Below are 26,559 nucleotides of genomic sequence, written 5' to 3'. Positions count from 1 at the left end.
ATAGACCATGAGGGTCACCAAGAGGAAAATGGTGGCATACCCTGGGTATTGACAATAAAAGGCTCACTGAAGGCCCTTTTGGGATGGGTGGTTTTTATAAATGGTATTTCGTCCGTTCTGATCCGTGACAATTATTGTCAGCTCTTTGGTTCTTAGACTGTCTTGAATAAGTCTCAACCAGAATTGACATGGTTAATGTTCATGAGAAGGAACCCCAGCTGAGCCCAAATGTAGTGAACTGTCCTGGCTGATGTCTGCTAATCCAGCCTTTTGCTGTGAGCACCACAGACTACAAATCCCAAACTAAACCTGGATTTGTTACTATTACTTGCCCTGGATGATATATTTATTAACTAGGCTCGGAGAACTGTGGCATTATTTCTTTGAAATAATTCAGTTACTGTCTATTAATATGCTTCCTGTTTTTGTTGTTGACAGGTTATCCCGTCACTCTCTTCTCACAGAGAGATCTTTTCAATGCTATGATATATTACCGTCACTTGGGAGGTGAAGTATTTGAAGATTCCTTTGAGTTTATCCTGTCCGATAGCCACGACCCACCGAACCTCTCGGAGACTCAGGTACTTGTTTGTGTCAAACATCATGGGCACGATCTATTGGCCATGTTACACCTGATAGGCAGCACTAGGTGGTGCCATGTGACCTGTAGATACTGGGAGGCCCCTCTTATGGAATCTGCGCAGATCGCCACGCCTCATGAGCTCTAAAGCTATCTGGCAAGACGTCGCAATGTGAATCCCGTCCATTGTGGGCAGATCACTTTTTGAGAAATCTGTATATTAGAGCGAGACAGCTCGGGATCTATCCCTTTTATCTTGGAGATCTCTAGCCAGCAGTGTTCAGTACTGGTCTCCACAAATGGGGACCAAACGGAACGGCACTCATGGGGGTCTCCCAGAGGATTGGAGGTAGTATGGGCAGCTGAAACCTAACCATAACCAACTAGCTTTTGTATTCTTTTGCTTGCATTTCCGAATACAAAAAGCCTGCACATCTTTTTATCAGACAGATCAATGTGCCCTGTCACCGTCAAGAATTTTTGTCTGCATATATCCAGGGGCTGTCATTAATGTACATGTTTTCGACTGGGGGCTGGTAAAATAGGGTGGGTGCCCATGGGTGTCCACTCCACCACCTTTCCACTCACCCCAATGAATGCCAAAATCATCAGCCTGCCCGTCATATTGAAACGAATAATCAACGGTCAATTAGGCTTGTAACCAAGCCAATTGACTGCAATAATACGCTGCCCACACCATAAAATGTTTGGTGTGGAAAGTGGGCAGCCCAATTTTCTTTTATAAATAAATTCCTCAGGAGGGCAAAAGGGAAGTGGGGTCTGCCCTTTGTGGATCGAAGGCCAAAGTTAGAACTCTCACTTTCTTATTTTCCTGCTGTCTTACACGCACCAACCCTAGAATACCTCCACCCAACTGCCCTCTATAACCTGTCCAAACGGTCCCTGCCCAACACTCCAGACGTACATGTTTCCAGGAATTCTTGGGCCTCCTTCTTCTTCCCTGTAGCAGTCCCAGAAACATCCTGGTGCTGGGCCTGTGGAGCTGCTGGCGATTCCGATTAACCAGCAGCTCCAAGGGTGGGACTTCCTCCCCACTGGGGGCAGATTTCCCACAAACTGCCCATTTAACCCACCCACTGTGCTGTATGGCTGAGGGGTAGGCTGTTGTGGAATGGTTTAGCTTCACAATGACTTTGTTGCCTGGAGGGTTGTGGGACCTCTGCCCCAGTTAAATATTGGGAGGATTGATGTAGGTGTCTTCAGTCTCCTCCCCAAACTCTGCCCCCTAACTGGTGTGACTCCATGCGTCTTCTGGCAATAGTTTGTGATTAAACCAGGCTGTTCACAACCTTGATGTCTTATTTGGCACTGATATGAACTCCTGAACATATAGGAATGCCCTCACGAAGACTGACTCTTTCCACCTCTATAATATTACCTGACTTTGTCTGCCTCATCTCATCTCTGACTGAAAACCTCATTATGCCTTTATTTCCTTGATTATTTCAATGCAAACCTAGACTGGCCTCCCACATTCTACCCTCCATAAATTTGAGGTTAACCAAAATCTTGCTGTCCATGTCTTTACTCATACCAAATCACATTTACTGATCACCTTTGTGCTTGTTGTCTTAGCTTGGCTGCTGGTTAAGCAAATCCTCAATTTTAAAATTCCCATCCTTGATTTGAAATCACTCCACGCCCACAACCCTCTCAATTTCGGTAATCTCCTCCAACCCCACAAGTCTCCGTGATTTCTGTACTCGTCTAATTTTGACTTCTTAAGCATTGTCAATCAATTGCCGCAACTTGAGTTGAGCAAAACCCCTCCAACTCCCTACCTCTCTTCTTTCTTTAAAACCCATGTATTCAGCCAAGCTTTTCGCCATGTGCCCCAATAGCCAAGACAGTGAAAGAGCTTGCCATAATCTTCAAATCTCCCTGGATACTGGGAATGTGTCGGATGATTTGAGAGTGGCAAACCTGATACCTTTATTCAAGAAGGGGTGGAAAAAAACAAGAGATACAGGGGGTGTGAGGACAAGGTTTTTACACAGTGAGTGATAGTGACTTGGAACGTGTTGCCTATGGTGGAAATAGAGACAATGAATGATTTCAAACGTAAATTTGATAGGTACTTAAATAAAATAGACATTTAGTGCTGCAAAGATAAGGGACTGATTGGTCTCTAGAGATGGCCTGGATGTGATGGGCCAAAACATCTGCAGTGTTTAAATGGCTTAATGTTGAATATTTAAATTTATCGTGTGCCATGATTAACATGTTATCTGATTGATTTTATTTTTTAATGCCACAAAATTCTGCCAGTCTATTCTCACAAAATTAATTTTATTGCAGACAGTAATTGTCCATATCACACCAGTGGATGATCAGCTTCCCAAAGAAGCACCGGGGGTTGTCCGCCATCTTGTAGTCAAGGAGACTGAGATAGTGTATCTGACAAAGAATCAGTTGCACTTCACAGATGCAGAGTCACCGGATAGAGAGATCATATATACAGTAACAACTCTGCCATTCTTTACTTCAATACTTGGGTAGGTTTATGTGGACCAACCTCCTTTGCATATTATAACTACGTCAAACTCTGATAAATGTTGATGTTATCATTCACAGCAAAATACGTTGTGGTTTATTTTGGTTTGGTTCGCTATATGATTGAGTAATGTATTAGGGAAGAACCATCTGAGCCACAATGTGGGGTAATACCGTAAATTTAAATCTATTATGTTCTGCATTAAACTTCAATATCCATCACCAAGAGTTACTTGGTTTCATGACTGACTAAGCTGCCTAAGTCCCGAGAACCAGACTGGACCTATGGCAGGTGGTGAGCAGCCTAACATGAGAGAGAAATGTCCTCAGCAATCAACCTGATGCAAAGGGGAGAAGGTGGATTCATGATAACATTGCCAGACTAGCAATCCAGTCCTCCTGAGAGACCGATTCAAATCCCACCATGACACCTGGTGAAATTTAAGGTTGATTAATGAGTGAAAATCTAGAACTAAAAGCTTGTCTTTATAACAGTGACCATGAACCCAGTGTCATTGGTCTCCGTAAGAACCCATATGATTAACCAATGCCCTTCTGGAAAGGACATTTGTTATCCTTACCTGGCCTGGCCTGGAAAGCCACTGAGTTTGACCAATCTGTCGCAGAAAAATTGAAAAGGAATAAAACCGGACATACCACCTGGCATGGACTGACGACAGAAAGAATTTTAGCAAATCATATAAAAGTATAAAATTTTAAAAGATTGATATGTACGTAAAGAATACTCATAGCAATGACAGTTTCATGGTCACTGTTACTAAGACAAGCTTTCAGTTCCAGATTTTTATTCATTAATCAAACTTAAACAATGCCAATACAAGCATCGACTCTAATCCGATCTCATCTGCTCCGCCAGGGTAAGTGTTTGTTTGGTTCCCTCCACCATTTAACTCTCATCATGGCATCATGAACTCAACCGGTGACCCTCTTCACTGGTCTCACACGTCCCTTAGCAGGGTACACAGAGGAACACTCATTCTCTCACATCACCACCATCCCATCTGTCATGTTGCTCACACTCAGTCCTCTGGTTTTCCTGGAGAGGGCTCACCTCTTTGCATTGTCAGATTGTGAAGAGCACAGCAAACTGCGATTATGTGGGAAACCCTCTCCGGTGGGTATTGTAGATAGCCACCTGAGCGGTCCAGGCATCTGATTTGCATCTTCAGACTCGCCGATGTAAGATGTGATTTGAGCCTCTTGCAAGATTTTCTGCTGCTGTCACCAAAACCACCTGAAAAGAACGGGAGCGGAAATTCCTAGCCTGGAGCATTGTGTGCAGATTTGGTCTTCTTACCTAAGAAAGGATCTACTTTCAAGAGAGGTTATGCAGTGAAGGTTGATCAGACTGATTCCTGAGATGGCAGGAGTGTCGTATGAGGAGAATTTGGGTCAACTGGGCCTGTATTCAATGGAATATGGAAGAATGAGTGGGGATCTTATTGAAACATATAAAACTCTAACAGAGCTGGACAGATTGGATGCAGAAATGTTGTTTCCACTGGTTGGGTGGGGGGGAATCTAGAACAAGGAGTCAGAGTCTCAGGACGCGTGATAGGTCATTTATAGAACAAGAACAAAGAACAAAGAAAATTACAGCACAGGAACAGGCCCTTCGGCCCTCCCAGCCTGCGCCAATCCAGATCTTTTATCTAAACCTGTTGCCTATTTTCCAAGGTCTACTTCTCTCTTTTCCCCACCCGTTCATATATCTGTTCAGATGCATATTGAATGATGCTATCGTGCCCGCCTCTACCACCTCCGCTGGCAAAGCATTCCAGGCACCCACCACCCTCTGCGTAAAAAACTTTCCACGCACATCTTCCTTAAACTTTTCCCCTCCCAAGGGGTCAGGGGTCAGGGGTGAACGAGCTGGATGGATTCAGAACTGCCTTGGCCATAGAGGTAGCAGTGGAAGGGTGTGTTAAAAAAAGGGGCAGCAGGGTAGCATGGTGGTTAGCATAAATGCTTCACAGCTCCAGGGTCCCAGGTTCAATTCCCGGCTGGGTCACTGTCTGTGTGGAGTCTGCACGTCCTCCCCCTGTGTGCGTGGGTTTCCTCCGGGTGCTCCGGTTTCCTCCCACAGTCCAAAGATGTGCGGGTTAGGTGGATTGGCCATGCTAAATTGCCCGTAGTGTCCTAATAAAAAAGTACGGTTAAGGGGGGGGTTGTTGGGTTACGGGTATAGGGTGGATACGTGGGTTTGAGTCGGGTGATCATGGCTCGGCACAACATTGAGGGCCGAAGGGCCTGCTCTGTGCTGTACTGTTCTATGTTCTATGTTCTATGTTCAACTTGAAATCGTGACCCCTTGTAATTGATACCCCCCACTCTTGGAAAAAGCTTGTTGCTATCCACCCTGTCCATACCTCTCATAATTTTGTAGACCTCAATCAGGTCTCCCCTCAACCTCCAATGAAAACAATCCTAATCTACTCAACCTTTCTTCATAGCTAGCATCCTCCATACCAGGCAACATCCTGGTGAACCTCCTCTGCACCCTCTCTAAAGCATCCACATCCTTCTGGTAATGTGTCTACCAGAACTGCACGCAGTATTCCAAATGTGGCCTAACCAAAGTCTGATACAACTGTAACATGACCTGTCGACTCTTGTACTCAATACCCCGTCCGAAGAAGGCAAGCATGCTGTATGCCTTCTTGACCACTCTATCGACCTGCGTTGCCACCTTCAGGGTACAATGGACCTGAACTCCCAGATCTCTCTGTACATCAATTTTCCCCAGGACACTTCCATTGACCATATAGTCTGCTCTGGAGTTAGATCTTCCAAAATGCATCGCCTCGCATTTGCCTGGATTGAACTCCATCTGCCATTTCTCTGCCCAACTCTCCAATCTATCTATATTTTGCTGTATTCTCTGACAGTCCGCCTCGCTATCTGCAACTCCACCAATCTTAGTATCATCTGCAAACTTGCTGATCAGACTACTTATACCTTCATCCAGATCATGTATGTATATCACAAACAACAGTGGTCCGAGCACGATCCCTGTGGAACACCACTAGTCACCTTCCTCCATTTTCATACACTCCCTTCCACCACTACTCTCTGTCTCCTGTTGCCCAGCCAGTTCTTTATCCATCTAGCTAGTACACCCTGAAACCCATACGACTTCACTTTTTCCATCAACCTGCCATGGGAAACTTTATCAAATGCTTTACTGAAGTCCATGTATATGACATCTACAGCCCTTCCCTCATCAATTAACTTTGTCACTTCCTCAAAGAATTCTAATAGGTTTGTAAGACATGATCGTCCCTGCACAAAACCATGCTGCCTATCACAGATAAGTCTATTTTCTTCAAAATGTGAATAGATCCTATCCCTCAGTATCTTCTCTAACAGTTTGCCTACCACTGACGTCAAGCTCACAGGTCTATAATTCCCTGGATTATCCCTGCTACCCTTCTTAAACAAAGGGACAACATTAGCAATTCTCCAGTCCTCCGGGACCTCACCCCTGCTCAAGGATGCTGCAAAGATATCTGTTAAGGCCCCAGCCTTTTCGACCCTCGCTTCCCTCAGTAACCTGGGATAGATCCCATCCGGTCCTGGGGACTTGTCCACCTTAATGCCTTTTAGAATACCCAAAACCTCCCCCTTCCTTATGCCGACATGACCTAGAGTATTTAAACATCCATCCCTAGCCTCAACATCCATCATGTCCCTCTCCTTGGTGAATATCGATGCAAAGTACTGATTAAGAAACTCACTCATTTCCTCTGACTCCATGCATAAATTCCCTCTTTTGTCTTTGAGTGGCCCAATCCTTTCTCTAGTTACCCTCTTGCTCCTTATGTACGAATAAAAGGCTTTGTTATTGTCCTTAACCCTGTTAGCCAATGATATTTCATGACCCCTTTTAGCCATCTTTATTGCGCGTTTGAGATTTGTCCTACTTTGCCGATATTCCTCCAAAGCTTCATCCGTTTTGAGTCGCCTTGATCTTAGATATGCTTCCTTTTTCATCTGAGCTAGACTCACAATTCCACCCATCATCCATGGATCCCTAATCTTGCCATTTCTATCTCTCATTTTCACAGGAACATGTCTGTCCTGCACTCTAATCAACCTTTCCCTAAAAGACTCCCACATTTCAAATGTGGATTTACCCTTAAAAAGCTGCTCCCAGTCCACATTCCTGAGCTCCTACCGAATTTTGTTACAGTTGGCCTTTCCCCAATTTAGCACTCATCCTTTAGGACCACTCTCGTCTTTGTCCATGAGTATTCTAAAACTTATGGAATTGTCATCGCTATTCCCAAAGTAATCGCCGACTGAAACATCAACCACCTGGCCGGGATCATTCCCCAATACCAGGTCCAGTATGGCCCCTTCCCGAGTTTGACTATTTACATACTGCTCTAAAAAACTCTCCTGGATGCTCCTTACAAATTCTGCTCCATCTACGCCTCCAACACTACATGAGTCCCATTCAATGTTGGGGAAGTTAAAATCTCCCATCACAACCACCCTATTGCTCCTACATTGTTCTATAATCTGTCTACATATTTGTACCTCTACTTCACGCTCGCTTTTGGGAGGCCTATAGTAAAGTCCCAACAATGTTACTGCACCCTTCCTATTTCTTAACTCTGTCCATATTGCCTCAGTGCTCGAATCCTCCATTGTGCCCTCCTTAATCACAGCTGTGATATCATCTCTGACTAGTAATGCAACTCCTCCACCCCTTCTACCTCCCTTTCTATCCCTCCTGAAGCATCTATACCCTGGGATATTCAGTTGCCAGACTTGACCTTCCCTCAACCAAGTCTCAGTAATACCAATAACATCATATTCCCAGGTACTAATCCAAGCCCCAAGTTCATCTGCCTCACCTGCTATACTTCTCGCATTAAAACAAATGCACCTCAGACCACCTGTCCCTTTGCGTTCACCATCTCTTCCCTGTCTATTCTTCCCCTTAGTCACATTGAGTTTATTATCTGGTACCTTACTGGCTTTAGTTGCTGCCTCTTTACTGACCTCTAACTTCCTAATCTGGTTCCCATCCCCCTGCCACATTAGTTTAAAACCTCCGCAACAGTGTTAGCAAAAGCTAGGACATTGGTTCCAGTCCTGCCCAGGTGTAGACCATCCGGTTTGTAATGGTCCCACGGCCCCCAAAACCGTTTCCAATGTCCCAAAAATCTGAACCCCTCCCTCCTGCACCATCTCTCAAGCCACATATTCATTCTGACTATTCTTGAATTTCTACTCTGACTGTCCCGTGGCACTGGTAGCAATATTGAAATTACTACCTTTGAGGTCCTACTTTTTAACTTATCTCCTAACTCCCTAAATTCTGATTTTAGGGCCTCATCCCGTTTTTACCTATATCGATGGTGCCTATATGCACCACGCCAACTGGCTGTTCACCCTCCCCCTTCAGTATGTCCTGCAGCCGATCTGAGGCATCCCTGACCCGTGCACCCGGGAGGTAACATACCATTCGGGAGTCTCATTTTCGACCACAGAAACGTCTGTCTACTCCCCTTACAATTGAATCCCCTATGACTATAGCCCTGCCAGTCTTTTTCCCGCCCTTCTGTGCAGCAGAGCCAGCCATGGTGCCATGAGCCTGGCTCATGCTGCCTTCCCCTGGTGAGTCATCTCCCCCAACAGTATCCAAAACGGTATACCTGTTTTGGAGGGAGATGACCGCAGGGACACCTGCACTGCCTTCCTGCTCTTTCTCTGCCTTTTGGTCACCCATTCCCTGTCTCCCTCACCAATCCTAATCTGCGGTGTGACCAACTCACTGAACGTGCTATCCACGACCTCCTCAGCATCGCGGATGCTGCAAAGTGAGTCCATCCGCAGCTCCAGAGCCGTCATGCGGTCTAACAGGAGCTGCAGATGGACACACCTCCTGCACATGAAGGAGTCGGGGGCATCGGCCACATCCCTGAACTCTCACATTGCGCACGAGGAGCATAACATGGGTTTTGGCTGACAGGAGGAGAAACCTCTTCACTGAGAGGGTGGTGAATCTATAGAATTCTCTGCCACAGAAGGCTGTGCGCAGACGTGGTTACTGAATATATTTAAGAAGGAAATAGATAGGCTCCTTGATTGCAAAGTTGTCAAGGTGTATGGGGGAGCATGGAAGTAAGGTATTGAGATAGAGGATAGGCATGATCATGTTGAATGGTGGAGCAGGCTCGAAGGTCTGAATAGCTTACTCCTGCTCCTGTGTTCTATGTTTATACGTGCTGGAATACTCTCCACTTGCCTGCATCCATACCGCTCCAGCAACACTCAAAAAGCTCAACACCATACAGGACAAAGCAGCCCATGAGGTGGATGGGGTTTGGCACCCCATCCACCTCATTCAACATCCACCATCGACACGCAGTATGTACAATCTACATGAGGTACTGCAGCAACTCACCAAGGCTCCTTCAATGGTGGGGCATTCCAAACCTATTACCTCTACCACCTAGAAGGACAAGGGTAGCAGATGCATCTACATACTGCCACCTCCAAAGCTGGAACTATTTCACCATTCCTTCTCTGTTGCTGGGTCAAAATCCCAGAAATATTTTCCTACATCACATGGACTGTAGCAGTTCAAGAAGACACCCTCTCAAGGGCAATTAGGGCTGTGCAGTAAATGCTGGCCATTCAAGAATGCCTGCATCCCATGAACAAAATACATTTAAAATAACATATGATTGACCACTGGGCAGTCCTTGTGGAGGCCTAGTCATATTCTCACACTTAGCACATCCTCTTTTGTATTGAATGACACTGCCTCTATGCTAAATGCAACAGATCTAGGAGGTGCTGTAGGCCATCACTAGCAGCAGCAGCATTGTACCCTTCCAAAATCCTTAACCTCACTGCACAACATATCCCTCGCTCTACCGTTACCATCAAGCCAAGGGATCAACCCGGGTTCAATAAAGAATGCAGGCAGGTGTACCAGGAGCAGCATCAGGCTTTCCTGAAAATACAATACTATCCTCAGAGAACCTCATACTTCGGGTCTCTGGATTACCAGTCCAGCAACAATGCCATGACTCTGCCACTTCCCCAAATTGATGAAACAACTGAAGATGGTTGGACTTGGGACACTACCCTGAGAACTCCTGCAGTCATGTCCTCGAACTGAGATGATTGACCTTCAACAACCACACACGTCTTCCTTTGCGCTGGGTATGACTCCAACCAGCAGAGAACTTTCCCTCTGATTCCCATTGACTCCAGCTTTGCTCGGGTTCGTTGATGTCACATGTGATCAAGTCCTGTCTCGGTGTCAAGTGCAATCACTCTCACCAAGGCTGTAATGGGAACTGGAGCTGAGTGACCCTGGCAGAACCTGACCTGTGTGTCTGTGAACAGGTATTGCGAAGTAAATGTTGGTTGATTGCCCTGTTGATGACCTCTTCCATCAATTAACTGATGATCGAGAGCAGACTGATGGGTGGTAATTTGCCCAATTGGATTTGTCAGGTTTCTTGTGTATACCAGGACAATTTTCTACATTACCGGATAGAAGATTGCTTCGGGCTTATTTATTACATTGATGTGCTGGACATGTCCATCATAGAATCCCTACAGTGCTATTCAGTCCATCGAGTCTGCACTGACACTTGGAAAGAGCAACCTATCCTTTTTGCACACTTAAGGGGCAATTTTGAATGGCTAATCCGCCTAACCTGCACGTCTTTGGATTGTAGGAGAAAACCGGAGCACCTGGAAAAACCCACACAGATGCGGAGAGAAAGTGCAAACTCCACACAGACAGTTGCACGATGCCGGAATTGAACGCGGGTCCCTGTAGTTATGAAGCAGCAGTGCTAACCATTGTGCCACCATGCTGCCCATCCTTGAGGATGGGGATATTTGTACAGCCTCATCCTCCAGTGACTTGCTTAATTCTTTATCATCATTCATGACTGGATGGGACAAGGCTACAGAATTTGGAATTGTTTAGCTCTCTCTATCACTTCAGTTTATGTTGTTTAGCATGCAGGTAGTCCCATGTCATAGCTTCACCAGGTTGACACCTTGTTTTAAGTATGCCTAGCATGTCATGACCTTTTGCACTCATCATTGAACAAATAGGGGATAAACCCATCTCTGTCAACATTACAAAATGAACTCTCAGTAAATCAACACCTCTGTCATTGACTTCAATGTAATAGAAAGTCACGTGTGGTGTACAAAGGGCAACTGAGAAGATTTTGCATTAACATGCAGACCACTTCACCTCACCCACTTCACTGCTGCAGTACAGCACATTACCAATAGACATTTTAGATCTTTACTCCAAGCTGCACCATCTCACAGGTTGTATTCGTCTGTTTAGAAACGCCGCACTTAATGGGATTTTAAAGAATTCTTTCTTGGGCTATCATAGAATTTACAGTGCAGAAGGAGGCCATTTGGCCTAACGAGTCTGCACCGGCCCTTGGAAAGAGCACCCTACCCAAGCCCACACCTCCACCCTATCCCCGAAACCCCACCTAATATTTTTTGAACACTAAGGGCAATTTAGTATAGTTAATTCACCTAACCTGCACATCTTTGGGCTGTGGGAGGAAACCGGAGCACCCGGAGGAAACGCACGCAGGCACCGGGCTGCTTTGTCCTATATGGTGTCTCCACACAGACGCACAAACAGTGACCCAAAGCAGGGAATTGAACCTGGGACCTTGGAGCTGTGAAGCAACTGTGCTAACCACAGTACTACCCTGCTGCCCCATACTGAGCCTCTCAAAGGTGTGCCTTCCATCAACTGAGATAGTGGCGCTTGTGTCTAACTCCACTCGCAACGGGTTGTCATTGACCCGAACAGTGACCCTAATGAGGGTGAATTTGGGCAACGTAGTTCACCTGCAAACAATCATCAAAATTCTGCGAACATGGCACTGCCCTCTCCGAAATGTTGCGAGATAGATTGTTCTGTGGCGTGAATAGCACGGCGACGCAGTGGAAGTTGCTCGCCGAGCCACAGCTGGATCTCAAATGGGCTGTGGAAAATGGACTGTGGAAATCACCCTGTCATGAGAGAGCGCAGAGCAGGGCATGTAAGAATTGTAAGAGATAGAAGTCCTTAGCTAGGGGCACGCTCCACCCAGGAGCATGGTGCCCACTTAGCAGGGTAACCCCGGTTCTCTGCCCAGGACAGTGGCCCCCTGGGGATCGGCCCATTGGCCTAGGATGCTGACGACCAGGCGGAACTGCTCCTCCATTGAGGAAGATGAAGACTCCAGGCGTTTTGTGATGTGCCATTGGGAGAGGCCGCAGGGAGCGGCGACTGCAGGATAGTCTATCCGCCTGCTGCTCTACTAAACTGGCTACCTGCCACGGTCCTGCACCTTTTTTGTGGAAGAGCCCAATGATGATTGTTTGCAGGTCAATTACCACCCGTTGCTAGTGGAGTTAGACACAAGCGCCACTATCTCAGTTGATGGAAGGCACACCTTTGAGAGGCTCAGGATGGGTGTGCCGCTCTTGCCATTATGGGACACTGAGGCTTGGTTAGCTGCGAACAGTGGAGAACTGCTGGCCATAGCGGAGACCATGGTAACCACGGTGATCTATGGTAAGCAGTCCCACTTGTTTGCCTCTGATCGTGGTGCATGGTGGCAGCCCAGTTTGCTAGTCTGTGGCTGGTTAAATTGTCTCAGCATTGATTGGCAGAAGGTTTTCCGAATGGACTGGGAAGGCTTCAATGTGTTGTTCGTGAAGTACCCCCGGGGTTTTCCGGACCGGGCTAAAAATGATCTGTGGTGCCATGGCAAAGTTCAACGTGTATCCTCCGGCGCAATCGAGGTATTTTCGTGCTCGTCTAGTTTCCTAAGCGTTGCCGACAAAGTTGGAGGGGGAGCTCAGTCAGCCCGAAGACGTAGAGATCATCCGGGGCCGGTAAAGTTTGTGGACTGAGCAGTGCCAATCGTCCCCGCCATGAAACTCGATGACATGGTTTGGCCCTCCGGCGATTCAAAATAGGGCCTCGAGGCTGGACCAGTATCCAATGCGGTGGATAGAGCACCAAGATGCCAAGTTGGGTAGGGGGTCACTCATTCATCAATAAAAACATAAGAACTAGGAGCAGGAGTAGGCCATCTGGCCCTTCGAGCCTGCTTCACCTTCAATGAGATCATGGCTGATCTTTTGTGGACTCCGTTCCACTTGCAGCCGGAACACCACAACCCTTTATTCCTTACTTCTTTAAAAAACTATCTATCTTTATCTTGAAAACATTTAATGAAGGAGCCTCAGCTGCTTCACTGGGCAGGGAATTCCATAGATTCACAACCTTTTGGGTGAAGAAGTTGCTCCTAAACTATCCTAAATCTACATCCCCTTATTTTGAGGCTATGCCCCCTAGTTCTGCTTTCACCCGCCAGTGGAAACAACCGGTCTGCATCTATCCTATCTATTCACTTCATAATTTTATATGGTTCTATAAGACTCCAGGCGTTTTGTGATGTGCCATTGGGAGAGGCTGCAGGGAGTGGCGACTGCAGAATAGTCCATCAGCCTGCTGCTCTACTAAACTGGCTACCTGCCCCGGTCCTGCTACCTGTCCACGTCCTTCTAAATTCCAACTAGTACAGTCCCAGTCTACTCAACCTCTCCTTGTAATCCAACCCCCTCAACTCAGGGATTAACCTAGTGAATCTCCTCTGCACACCCTCCAGTGCCAGTATGTCCTTTCTCAGGTAAGGAGACCAAAACTGAACACAATACTCCAGGTGCGGCCTCACTAACACCTTATACAGTTGCAGCATAATCTCCCTAGTCTTAAATTCCATCCCTCTAGCAATGAAGGACAAAACTCCATCCACCTTCTTAATCACCTGTTGCACCTGTAAACAACTTCTTGTGACTCATGCACGAGGACACTCAGTTGCACAGCAGCATGTTTTAATATTTTATCATTTAAATAATAATCCCTTCTGCTGTTATTCCTACCAAAATGGATAAACTCACATTTGTCAACATTGTATTCCATCTGCCAGACCCTAGCCCATTCACTTAAGGTATCCAAATCCCTCTGCAGACTTCCAGTATCCTCAGCACTTTTTGCGTTACCACTCATCTTAGTGTCATCTGCAAACTTGGACACATTGCCCTTGGTCCCCAACTCCAAATCATCAATGTAAATTGTGAACAATTGTGGGCCCAACACGGATCCCTGAGGGACACCACTAGCTACTGATTGTCAACCAGAGAAACACAAATTAATCCGCATTCTTTGCTTTCTATTAATTAACCAATCCTCTATCCATGCTACTACTTTACTCTTAACACCATCTTATTCAGCAACATTTTTGTGGCACCTTGTCAAAAGCTTTCTGGAAATCCAGATATACCACATCCATTGGCTCCCTGTTGTCTACCTCACTTGTAATGTCCTCAAAATATTCCACAAATTTAGTTAGGCATGACCTGCCCTTTCTGAACCCATGCTGTGTCTGTCCAATGGGACAATTTCCATCCAGATGCCTCGCTATTTCTTCCTTGATGATAGATTCCAGCATCTTCCCCACTACCGAAGCTAAACTAACTGGCCTATAATTACCCACTTTCTGCCTACCTCCTTTTTTAAACAGTGGTGTCGCATTTGCTAATTTCCAATCCACCGGGACCACCCCAGAGCCTAGTGAATTTACCACTAGTGCATTTGCAATTTCCCTAGCCATCTCTTTTAGCAGATGAATTGAGTCTGCCACATAGTACTGCCCCATATCACCTTGCTTTGAATGGGTTGGCCGAAAGAGCAGCCAGATGTTCAAGCATGGCATGAACAAGCAGACTGCGGGATCCCTTGATACCCTTCTCATCTACCTTCTCTGCTACCACTCCAAACCGCATGGCATTACAGGTGTGGCACCAGTTGAACCTTTCATGGGAGGTCGTTTTTTTTAACTTGCCTCAGCCTGCCATTGTCCAACCTTGGTGGGAAGGTATGCCGCGGACAGGAGCAGCGGGTGTGTTACCCTCTCAAGCATATCCCACCTGGACAATTTATACCAGGTGATGTAGTCCAGATGCACAACCTCGCAGGTGTGTTCCTGGCACTATCAAGTGGAACATATCCGCACAGTGGACCCACCAGACAGGTGCAGGAGAATTTACATAATGCAAAATAAAAAAAAATTCAGAAGGGTTGTGGGTGGGGAACATCTTCTTGTTCTTAGTTTTTGCAGGTCTCCAGTCTTTGTTCCCTGAGATAGATGGACTATTTCCCAATGAAGGTGCTGTATTTCTTAACTAAAGATTTCAAAAAGGCTTTGGGATGGGGAACAACCTTGTTCTTTTAGCTTTTTCAGGTCTCAAGTTTGTACTGCAGAGACACGTGGAGTATAACCAAATGCAGGTGCAGATTCTCTCGATTTCAACTTTCAAAAAAGGGGTTTGGGACGGGCAGGACGTTAGCACAGTGGATAGCATTGTGGCTTCACAGCGCCAGGGTCCCAGGTTCGATTTCCCGCTGGGTCACTGTCTGTGCGGAGTCTGCACGTTCTCCCTGTGTCTGCGTGGGTTTCCTCCGGGTGCTCCGGTTTCCTCCCACAGTCCAAAGACATGCAGGTTAGGTGGATTGGCAATGCTAAATTTCCCTTAGTATACAAAACGTTTAGGAGTTGTTATTGGGTTATGGGGATAGGGTGGCCTTGAGTGGGTCGGTGCAGACTCGATGGGCTGAATGGCCTCCTTCTGCACTGTATGTTCCATGCAATCTACGTAATCTATCATTCAGCAGACCGGGCTTGTGTGGTACCGGGTTTGTGTGCAGAACCGTGAGTTGAAAAGGCACCTCTAACATCTCCAGGATAGGAGCCCTGTGATACGCAATCCCCTTTTGGATGAACCAGGTGCCGACACCGAGATGCAGGATGCCGAAGATCCTGACTCTTCCATTGCCCAACGTTTCCGATGGGGAGCCTCCCGACGACCAAGTACTGACAGTGGTGCTGCCGCGATGTTCGATGAGGAAGCGTCAGTCGCCAGTTCACTACATGCCGCCTGGCCCTGCTCTGCCGGCTACCGAGAGACATCCATGAGCTAAGAGGTGCAAATATCCTCCTACTTTATCGGATGCGTTTTCAGACTTTTGTGGGGAGGGGAGCAATGTTGTAACCTACACAGTACCTATGGGGCCTGCCAATTAGCCTCCCATGAGTCTTGTGGAATATATGAGTTAACCGGCTGAGGGGTGGAGCCGCTTATCAGCGGGAGAGGAAACCAGAGTATCTATACCCGGCCCAAGTGTGGGCTGGAGTGGTAGTCCCATCTGAAATCTGTGTACATAGTCTTTTCATATCTCTGTAAATAAACTTTTATCCCAACGCTTCCTGTGTGGCTGCTTCTGTGAACTCAATGTGGGCATTACTGGCAAAGTCAATAGTTATTGCCTATCTCTATTTGTTCTTGAGTAGGCGGTGATGAACTCTCTTCTTGAACTACAGCAATCCATGCAGTGCAAATGCTCCCATAATGCTATTAGGTGGAGAGTGCCAGGGTTTTATTGAAGATGGAGGAGCGATATATATCCTGGTAGGAATGGTATATGGCTTAGTGGGAAACTTGGAGGTGATAGTGTTCACATGCTGCACACATCAGGTCACTAGACACTGTTCCACCATATTCCTCCTCATGGGTTATAGGTGGAGGAGGGGCTTTGGGAATTCCTGATGTAAACTGCAGAATACATAACCTCTGACTTGGTCTGATAGCCTTGACACTTATGTAGTTATTTCAATTGAGTTTCTGTCATTGAAAATAAAATGTTGCTTTTGAGAAGAACAACATTTGCTGTTTGTATAAACAGAAACAAATGAGCTTGAAATTTGTTGAATGATGTATAATGTCCAATGCTAGGAATTCTTCAAGTCTAATTATCTGTCTCCTTCCCTATTGAGCCTGTCTGATGCTGGGAAACTGTTTCTGACAGACAGCATGAAGAAATTGATGAAAGAATCCAGTGTTCCGATGCTCAGATCATTCACACAGGTATTTACAATTTATGACTCTCAGAAAAGCTATTTCATACATTCAGATCAGTTTAATACAAAAGTAGGATCAATCTATTCGAAGGACTAACGGTTGGTCTTTAATGCAAGGAATATTACAAACAAGGTAGATGAGTTAAGAACAAGGGAAGACACATGGCAGCAGGTTGTCACTGCTGTAACGGAAACCTGGCTAAAGGAGGTGCAAAATTGGCAGCTGGTGATAGAATGTTCATGCAGGACAGAAGCCTTAGCTAGCGAACTAAGCACGGCAGATAGCCGAGGTGAGTATAGAAAGTGCAGAGCCAAAGTCACAAATGCCCCCGCAATAGGAAACCCCATTGATCAGCCGGCGAAATGGGGAACCCTGACGTTGTGTCATCTGTGTCAGCAGAAATCTGTTGCGGAGGGACGGAGAAACCCACCCATTATACTTGTATTTCTGACAGTAATGTTATTAAAATCCTGGTTTAAAATATATACAGGCAGTATGTCTACTAACAATGTAATTAAGGAGTCATAAAAGGTTGGATAATGATTGATTTTAATTATTTATTTGTTTACAGAAAATTGGCTATGAGATATTGTTTTGATTGCTGGAGAACCTTGGAGAGTAGACAATTTATGAGGTGCTGTACTTAGTCCTAGCTAAGCAGGTGATTGGACACCTTAGTGCAAGGTTTTTAAAAGTGAGGGCCACAACGCTTGCGGGCGGATGTTGGGAGGGTCATGGAGTGATCGCTTGTGACATTTCCACGGTGGTTCCAATTGGGGGAGAACCATATAACGAAAGCTACCTGTACTTTTATTGAAAATGCTGGCTGTGGCTGTGTGCCAGAAATGGCAGCAGTAAGCCGGTCATGCACCCTGCACATACACTTGAGGTCAGGCGCCCTCCATGTATGTGATTTTGACGCATAATCACATAGGAGAGCTTCTTCCATTTTTAGCTGTTGACAACAAGGCAAGAGGACCGTGAAGATGAATAATTTTCGTACAAGTATGAGACGGCCCGGGACACAAATAGATAGTGTCCCTAGTGGACAGGATCTCACAACTGCATCTACTGGAGAGGGCTGCTCAGTTAAAATCAGGACAGAGCACTGCTCGTGTTAGTTCTGTGTAGAGCTCCAGAGCCCATGGTTAAGAACCAATAAAGAAGAAACCTAGTTCAGGAACAAGCAGTATAAAGATGATTTATTGGGTTATGGTTTTACCAAATGTACCAATGCAAATAAGGATCAAAGCCGATATGTGTTATGTGCAGGGATGTACTGGCAAATGAGAGGAGAAGCTTCAGAGTTTGAAAGAGAAGTGGTGGCTGAAAAATCCTTTTTGAGCTTGAGACCCCAATGTCCGATATTAACTTACAGCTGACTCCAAATGAAAATACGACACTTGTGTACCTGAGCTGTGAAACCACATTAAAAATATGCCAGCATTCTGGAGTAACAGCTCCCAAGAGTATCTAGTGCTGAGTAAAATAAGCATTTTGTTGGTATTGCCCTTCACAATGGCCAACATGTATGAAGTTGGAACTTTTGTTTTCACAAAGGTGAAGATGGCACAAAAGAACTGGTCAAAGTCTGCACCTGATATATGCATTGCTCTCTCCTCCTCTGAACCGGACTGGAGTGAGATTTTAAGGATCAACCTGGCTCCCCTTTTGCATTAAAGGGAAGCGATGGACGACAAGCGTGGGTCGCGAAGGTCGGTGGCGTGGGTCCCGAAGTTTGGCTCATTGGCAAAAGTGGGACCTGGGTAAAAAGTTTGAAAAGCACTGCCTTAGTGGTGTGCAGATTATGTAACTAATGGGAGGAGCCAGATCTCTTTGCTGTTTTGCCAAATGCTGTTCCCTTGAGCAGAAGGGCCTGACAAAACAGAGGGATTTCCAGGCTGTTCTTAAAAGGGTCTCTCTCTTTAAAGGTCTGCACAGATTTAAGCAAGTAACCTTTTTTGTTAACTTTATTTATAAGGAGTATTTGAACTGTATTGGGTTGATTCATTGGATGTAGTGGCAGGTGTAGGTAGTAAACGTTTCTCATTTTATTTAAAAACTGTTCAGCTGTTGATTGTAAACATGATGTAGAAATGCCAGCTTGGACTGGGGTGGGCACAGTAAGAAGTCTTACAACACCAGGTTAAAGTCCCAACAGGTTTATTTGGAATCATTAGTTTCCAGAGCATAGCTCCTTCATCAGGTGAGCCTGATGAAGGAGCTACGCTCTGAAAGCTAGCGATTCCAAATAAACCTGTTAATTGTAAAGATATTTCTTTAATTTAAACATAGATTTAACCACATTAACATCAATGTTTGTTTGTTTTAACATAAAACATTGGTCAGAGTCATCACTCCTGGGGTTATGGTATCCTTTCCTCACAGTTTTACAAATTCAAAAAGTATTTACGGTTCACGTATGGTATCCTTTTTAAAAAAATTTAGATTACCCAATTATTTTTTCCAATTAAGGGGCAATTTAGCGTGGCCAATCCACCTACTCTGCACATTTTTGGGTTGTGGGGGCGAAACCCACGCAGACACAGGGAGAATGTGCAAACTCCACACGGACAGTGACCCAGAGCCGGGATCGAACCTGGGACCTCAGCGCCGTAAGGCAGTTGTGCTAACCACTAGGCCACCGTGCTGCCCTCACGTCTGGTATCCTAACAAAAGTTGTGGTCTGGTCTAACAGAGGATGAACCCAACAAATGAGGACCAGTCTGTTTAACTTTGGTGGTGGGAAACTTCTAGAAGCTATAATTCAGGATAACATTAATAGTTCCATGGTCAAATTCAGGTTAGTTGTGGAGGGTTGAGGAAAATGGTGTTTAACCAATTTTCTGGAGTTTAAGAAGAGGTAACATAGGGGTTTGATGAGGGTAATGCAACTGTTATGGTGTGCATGGTCTTTCAAAAGGCACTTAATACAATGCCTCACAACAGATGTTTGAGTCAAATTATATTTACTGGAATAAAAGGACAGTAGTGGCATGGAAACAAAATTGGCTGTCTGTCTACAAAGTTTGCAGTGGAGTTCCCCAGGGATTAGGATTGGGACCTGTGTTTTTCCTGATATATGTTAATGATATAGACCTTGGTGTACAGGGAATCATTTCAAAATTTGCAGACAAAACAAAACTTGGAAGCAATGTAAACAGAAGGGGACAGTGTTGAACATCCAAAGGACACAGACAAGTTGTCGGAACGGGAAAACTGGTGGCAGGTTAAGTTCAATGCGGAGAGATTTGAGGTGATACACTTTGGTAGGAAGAACATGGAGAGACAGTATAAAATAAGACTCTAAACGAGGGGAAGGAGCAGAGGGAACTGGATGTATATGTACATAATTCATTAAAGCTGGAAAGCCAGGTTGAGAGAGCAGTTAATAAAACACATTGGCCAGACATTTCTGTGGGGTTCCCGGTGGTGATCAGTGAATTTAACAGGCAACTCTGTTGACAAGGTGGGACCAGAAGATTCTGCCATCAGCCAATGGCGGGCCACCTCCGCCGCTGCAAAACACGGGGCCAGTTGTGCGGAAAATCTTACCCACAGTATCTTAGGCTTTTTCAATTGTGGTATAGCATAAAAGAGCAAGGAGGTTATGTTGAACTTGTATAAGATAAGAGTTAGACCTCCAGTGAAGTACTGTTTACAATTCTGGGCACTGATTTTATGATATGTTCAGGCATTGGGGGGAATGCAGAAGAGGTGTATGAGAATGGTTCCAGGAATAGAAACTTAAGTTATGAAGTAAGATTGGAACTCTTTTCCTCAGAGAAAAAACTGGGAGGAGATTAGAGGTGTTCAAAATCATGAGGGGCTTGGACAGAGTTGGACTTTCCATTTGTGAAAGGATCGAGAACGGGAGGGCACAGATTTAATTTGCAGAAGAAGTAGAAGTAATATGAGAAATAACTTTTTTGCACAGCGAGTGCTTAGGATCTGTCAGTGTTCGAGAGTGTGGTGAAGGCCGTTTCAATCAAGGCATTCAAGAGGGAACGAGATGGTTATTTGAAAAGAAACAATGTGCAGGTTTACAGAGAGAAGGCAGGAGATTGGCAGTAGGTGAAATGTGCATTTAGAGCCGGTGCTGTCACGACAGGCAGACTGGCCGCCTCTTGCGCGGAAACAATTCTGTGATTTTGTAAATGCCTCAATTTCTGTATCAAAGACTCATGAACCTCCCACTCCAATTCTCTTGGAGTGAGGGAACATTTACTGATGAGTTTCACCCAGATCCCTATAATATGAGGAAATTCCAATCTCTTTAAGAACTAGTTTTGAAACGTTTATCATAGAGAAGGTAATAACTTGGTTGACTTCAATACTTCATTCAGAGGTCAGTAGAATTCATAACCCTGTTGCATGTCCTTGGGTTTAGCTCCCTCTGACTGATGCTGAGGAGAATCAAACAGAAGGTACATCTGACCTTGATTAAATATAATGTGGCGATGCCAGCGTTGGACAGGAGTGAGCACAGTAAGAAGTCATATAACACCAGGTTGAAGTCCAACAGATTTGTTTCAAATCACTAGCTCTCAGAGCACTACTCCTTCCTCAAGTGAATGAAGAGGTAGGTTCCAGAAACATATATATATACAAAGTCAAAGATGCAAGATACTTTGAATGCGAGTCTTTGCAGGTAATTAAGTCTTTAAAGATCCAGAGAGAGAGATAATCACAGGTTAAAAAGGTGTGAATTGTCTCAAGCCAGGACAATGGTAGGATTTTGCAAGCCCAGGCCAGATGGTGGGGGATGAATGTAATGCGACATGAATCCAAGGTCCTGGTTGAGGCCATACTCATGTGTGTGGAACTTGGCTATAAGTTTCTGCTCGGCGATTCTGCGTTGTCGTGCGTCCTGAAGGCTGCCTTGGAGAACGCTTACCCGAAGATCAGAGGCTGAATGCCCTTGACCGCTGAAGTGTTCCTCGACTGGAAGGGAACATTCCTGCCTGGTGATTGTCGTGCAATGTCCATCCATCTGTTGTCGCAGCATCTGCATGGTCTCGCCAATATAACACGTTTCAGGACATCCTTTCCTGCAGCGTATAAGGTAAACAACGTTGGCCAAGTCGCACGAGTATGTACCTAGTGGGTGGTGTTCTCATGTGTAATGGTACCCATGTCGATGATCTGGCATGTCTTGCAGAGATTGCCATGGCAGGGTTGTGTGGTGTGGTCGCTGTTCTGAAGGCTGGGTAGTTTGCTGTCTGATGGTGGGTCCGTGGACTTGCAGTAAAGCAAAGTGCTGAGGTGTCCATCCTTGATGGAGATGAGTGTGTCCAAGAATGCAACCAATTCTGGGGAATCAGACGCACCATAGACTACTCTCCAGAATCAGTTGCATTCTTGGGCACACTCATCACCATCAAGGACAGTCACCTCAGCACTTTGCTTTACCGCAAGCCCACAAATTACCTCACGATACTCCACTTCTCCAGTTTCCACCCTAAATACATTAAAGAAGCCATGCACTTTGGATAAACCCTCCATATAGCCCAAATGAGGAGGAGCGTAACAGACATCTACAGACGCTGAAAGGTGCCCTCGTACGAACAGGATATGGCGCTCGACTCATCGATTGACAGTTCCAACGCACCACAGTAAAAAACCGCACCGACCTCCTCAGAAGACAAACACGGGACACAACCAACAGAGTACCCTTCATCGTCCAGTACTTCCCCGGGGCAGAGAAATTGCCACATCTTCTTTGCAGCCTTCAACACGTCATTAATGAAGACGAACATCTTGCCAAGGTCATCCCCACACCCCCACGGTTTGCCTTCAGACAACCTCAAACAAACCATTGTTTGCAGCAAACTACCCAGCCTTCAGAACAGCAACTACGACAGCACACAACCCTGCCATGGCAATCTTTGCAAGGCGTGCCAGATCATCGACATGGGTACCACCATTACACGTGAGAACACCACCTACCAGTTATGTGGTACATATTTGTGTGACTCGGCTAATGTTGTTTATCTCATACGCTACAGGGAAGGATGTCCCAAAGCGTGGTACATTGGCGAGACCATGCAGGCGCTGCGACAACGGATGAATGGACATCGCGTGACAATCGCCAGGCAGGAATGTTCCCTTCCAGTCAGGGAACGCTTCAGCAGTCAAGGGCATTCAGCCTCTGATCTTTGGGTAAGCGTTCTCCAAGTCAGCCATCAGGGTGCGCGACAACGCAGAATCGCTGAGCAGAGAGTTATAGCCAGGTTCCGCACCCAACTGACCTGGCTTGAGGCAATTCACACCTCTTTAACCTGTGATTATCCCTCTCTCTGGATCTGTAAAAACTTAATTCCCTGCAAATACTCGCATTCAAAGTATCTTGCATCTTTGACTTTGTCTATATATATATATGTTTCTGGAACCTACCTCTTCATTAACCTGAGCAAGGAACAGTGCTCCAAAAGCTAGTGATTTGAAACAAACCTGTTGGGCTTTAACCTGGTATTGTAAGACTTCGTACTTGGTTAAATATGTTCAGTTATAATATTCAGGTATTAATGTAAGTGGCAGACCACAGCATGTGGTGCGTAGAGTGGAGATAGCCCTGTGTCTACCATACACTTTGATGCCTTTCATTTATTGTCATCATCTAATAATAAAGCTTCCACTGGCAGTTCTAGCATGCTTATTGTTTCATGACTAGAAGGTGGGTGTTGCTTTTCACCGCTAGCAATAGTTCCGTGATACCGTGGTTTGGTTTAGCCCACCCATTGATGCGATTTCTGAGATGTGTGTTGTGCTCTCCACTCATTTCCTTAGAACTACAAGTAGAGTTGACTATAGCGTGCGATCATGATCAATATCACCACATATCTATCAAGAGGACAAATACCACAGAATCCAGGTTTTAGTTCGGCACAGAAATATTAGTGTAGGCTAGTTGTGGGTGGTATGGTAGCACAGTGGTTAGCACTGCTGCCTCACAGCTTCAGGGTCCCAGGTTCAATTCCAGCCTTGGGTTACTGTGTGTGTGAAGTTTGCACTTTCTCTCCATGTCTGCGTGGATTTCCTCTGGGTGTTCTGGTTTCCTCCCACAGTCCAAAGATGTCCAAAGATTGGCCATGATCTAAATTGCCCCTCAGTGTGCAAGGATGGGCGCGGTTACTTGGATAGGGTAGGAGAGTGGACCGAGGTAGTGTGCTCATTCGAAGGGTCAGTGTAGACTCGATGGGCCAAATGGTCTCCTTCTGCACCATAGGGATTGTAGGATTCTATGAACGCTTGGATGGTGTATCTCATAAAATTTGTTTGTTAGTAATTATGTGATTTTCTTTTTTTATAGCTATGACTTCTACATAATCTGCAGATTATGCCCTGCAGGGTGTCATGTTTTGGACTGTTCTGAATTTGGAAAACTTGAAAATGATTTGAAAGTACAAATTCTGAGACATTTTTATTGAAAATAGTAAATAACATCATAATTGTTGGTTTCTATACTCACCTAAAGTGAAATAAAGCTGTTTATCAATTTGCATGAAGCCTCGACTCTCCAAGCTTTCACTTGGTTTGTCTTTGAATAGACAAACACATGCAAAATAGATCAATATTTAGTTCACATCAGAAGGTGGTGCTATCATATATGTAGTTGCAGATCAGTGGAACAACTATAAAGTTGGATGCTGCAAGTATGGGAAGGCAGTGGCATAGTGGTGTTATTGCTGTGATAGACCCAGTACAGAGACCCAGGATAATGCTCAAGGGATTGGGTTCGAAACCCAGCACAATAGAATTAAATAGAAATCTGTAATTTATGTGTATTGATAACCATGAAACCATTGTCCTAAATATCCACATGGCTCAATAACATCCTTGACTGTGAAATGGCTGAGCAAGACACTCAGTCAAAGGGCAGTTAGAGATGGGCAACAAATGACGGTCCAGTGACGCTCACATCTCAAGAATGAATAACAAAAGCTTATGTACTTACTGCCATCTTTCAACCTGAGTAGGTATTTACAGCCAGTCCAAATCTTCAACATAGGATTATGTTTTCTGATCGCATTTTTGTTCTCTCACTGACGTTATCCTCACTATTATGACACATGTTCCATTTTGTTTCAGCATGCTGTGAACTACCTGAAAGTGGCCTACATGCCTCCTATAGAAGAAATAGGGCCAGACCCACAGCACCTTCAATTTCTCTTTTCAGTCAGCAATCAACATGGTGGCACTTTAATTGGTTTCTGCTTCAATATTACAATTCTCCCTGTTGACAATCAAGCTCCAGAGGTAGGCAATTTCAAGCTAAGATTCAATGATAGTAATTCGGAATCAGTTTTGACATTGGAACAAAGCAGGAGCAGCAAAGCAGAAAGGGCAGCATGGTGGCACAGTGGTTAGCACTGCTGCCTTGCAGCGCCAGACCCGGGTTCAATTCCGACCTTGCGTAACCGTGGGATAGCGAACTCATTGCAGCTTGCCAGTTGAGGCTTCCAATATTGGGCTGACTTGGACATCAACAAATAGCTGTGTGGATCACAATCATGGAGCCTTTGGGAGCAAAGCAGCCACAGACTATTTTTGTCATCCTCAGTGGCTCACTCCTCTGGACCCCGCAGAAAATAATTTCAAACATAACTTGAATGGGCCCCTTAACTGCATTGCCCATGCATATTATTAGGCTGAAGACTAAGACTCCAGTCAATTTCAACTAAAATGGCAATTCAGGGTCTGAGGAGTTTAGGTTTGAGACAGATTGGTGTTTGGGATGCCCTGTGGTAGGACTCTTTCAAAAGGTCAGCTCTGCATTGGTATCAACATCCATTAAAGCCACAACAGCATTCTAAAACCATTCCCACCTGGTCAATGTCAGTCAATAGCAGTCACAGTTGATGCATGGTCATTGCTGGTTTGAAGAGACATGAACTACTTGAGACCAGGCACACAAGTCTCCCTGGAGCATAAACATATTTTCCTTTGCTGTACTTATAAAAAGTATTTGTGCACCCGCTGAAGAGATATATGTGGTGGGATTCTCCGATAAGCCAGCCCCGTGTGGTGTGCCCAGTCTCCGTTCCCACAGCCAGCCAATGGGGTTTCCCATTGTGGCCACCTCACGGTTTCGGGAAACCCGCAGGCATGGGTGTGCTGCTGGCGGATGGAAGGATCCAGCCGATGGAGAATTCCGCTGATGATTATTGGATCTCCTCACTAATCAGCCACCGGCTAGCCGAGACAGGGAATATCAACAGATACATGTTTGTACTCACTACATAAAAGAATAAGTTTGCAGATGCACGTGGGTTGAATGCAATAATCAGACCGTTATTAGATAGATGTTCACTGTACAAAGGCTGGCAAAGGACAAAAGCCCACAAAGAAGCCTATGATGATCGCGTGACTTGGCTCTTGGCTTTGCACACAACCATAATAACGCACATGTATAACAATACATTGCTACAATGATGTTAGGATTTTGTCAA

The 26,559-nt window shown here is 45.4% G+C and overlaps 1 protein-coding gene across 3 annotated transcripts in view; it reads left to right on the top strand.

Moving 5' to 3' along the window:
• The window catches only part of frem1a (Fras1 related extracellular matrix 1a), a 452,495-nt gene that overhangs the window by 254,358 nt on the left and 171,578 nt on the right, over positions 1-26,559 (top strand). For all 3 annotated transcript variants that reach the window (XM_038804357.1, XM_038804358.1, XM_038804359.1), the window contains 4 exons: positions 439-581; positions 2,900-3,096; positions 17,023-17,113; positions 25,199-25,366. In XM_038804357.1, the coding sequence (XP_038660285.1) occupies positions 439-581; positions 2,900-3,096; positions 17,023-17,113; positions 25,199-25,366 (599 nt within the window). The remainder of the gene's footprint in view (positions 1-438; positions 582-2,899; positions 3,097-17,022; positions 17,114-25,198; positions 25,367-26,559) is intronic.

The sequence above is a fragment of the Scyliorhinus canicula genome, chromosome 8 (genome assembly GCF_902713615.1).
Source record: "Scyliorhinus canicula chromosome 8, sScyCan1.1, whole genome shotgun sequence".
Classification (NCBI taxonomy): domain Eukaryota; kingdom Metazoa; phylum Chordata; class Chondrichthyes; order Carcharhiniformes; family Scyliorhinidae; genus Scyliorhinus; species Scyliorhinus canicula.
Note: the sequence above shows the minus strand (reverse complement) of the source record. Positions and strands in the feature narration are given on the sequence as shown.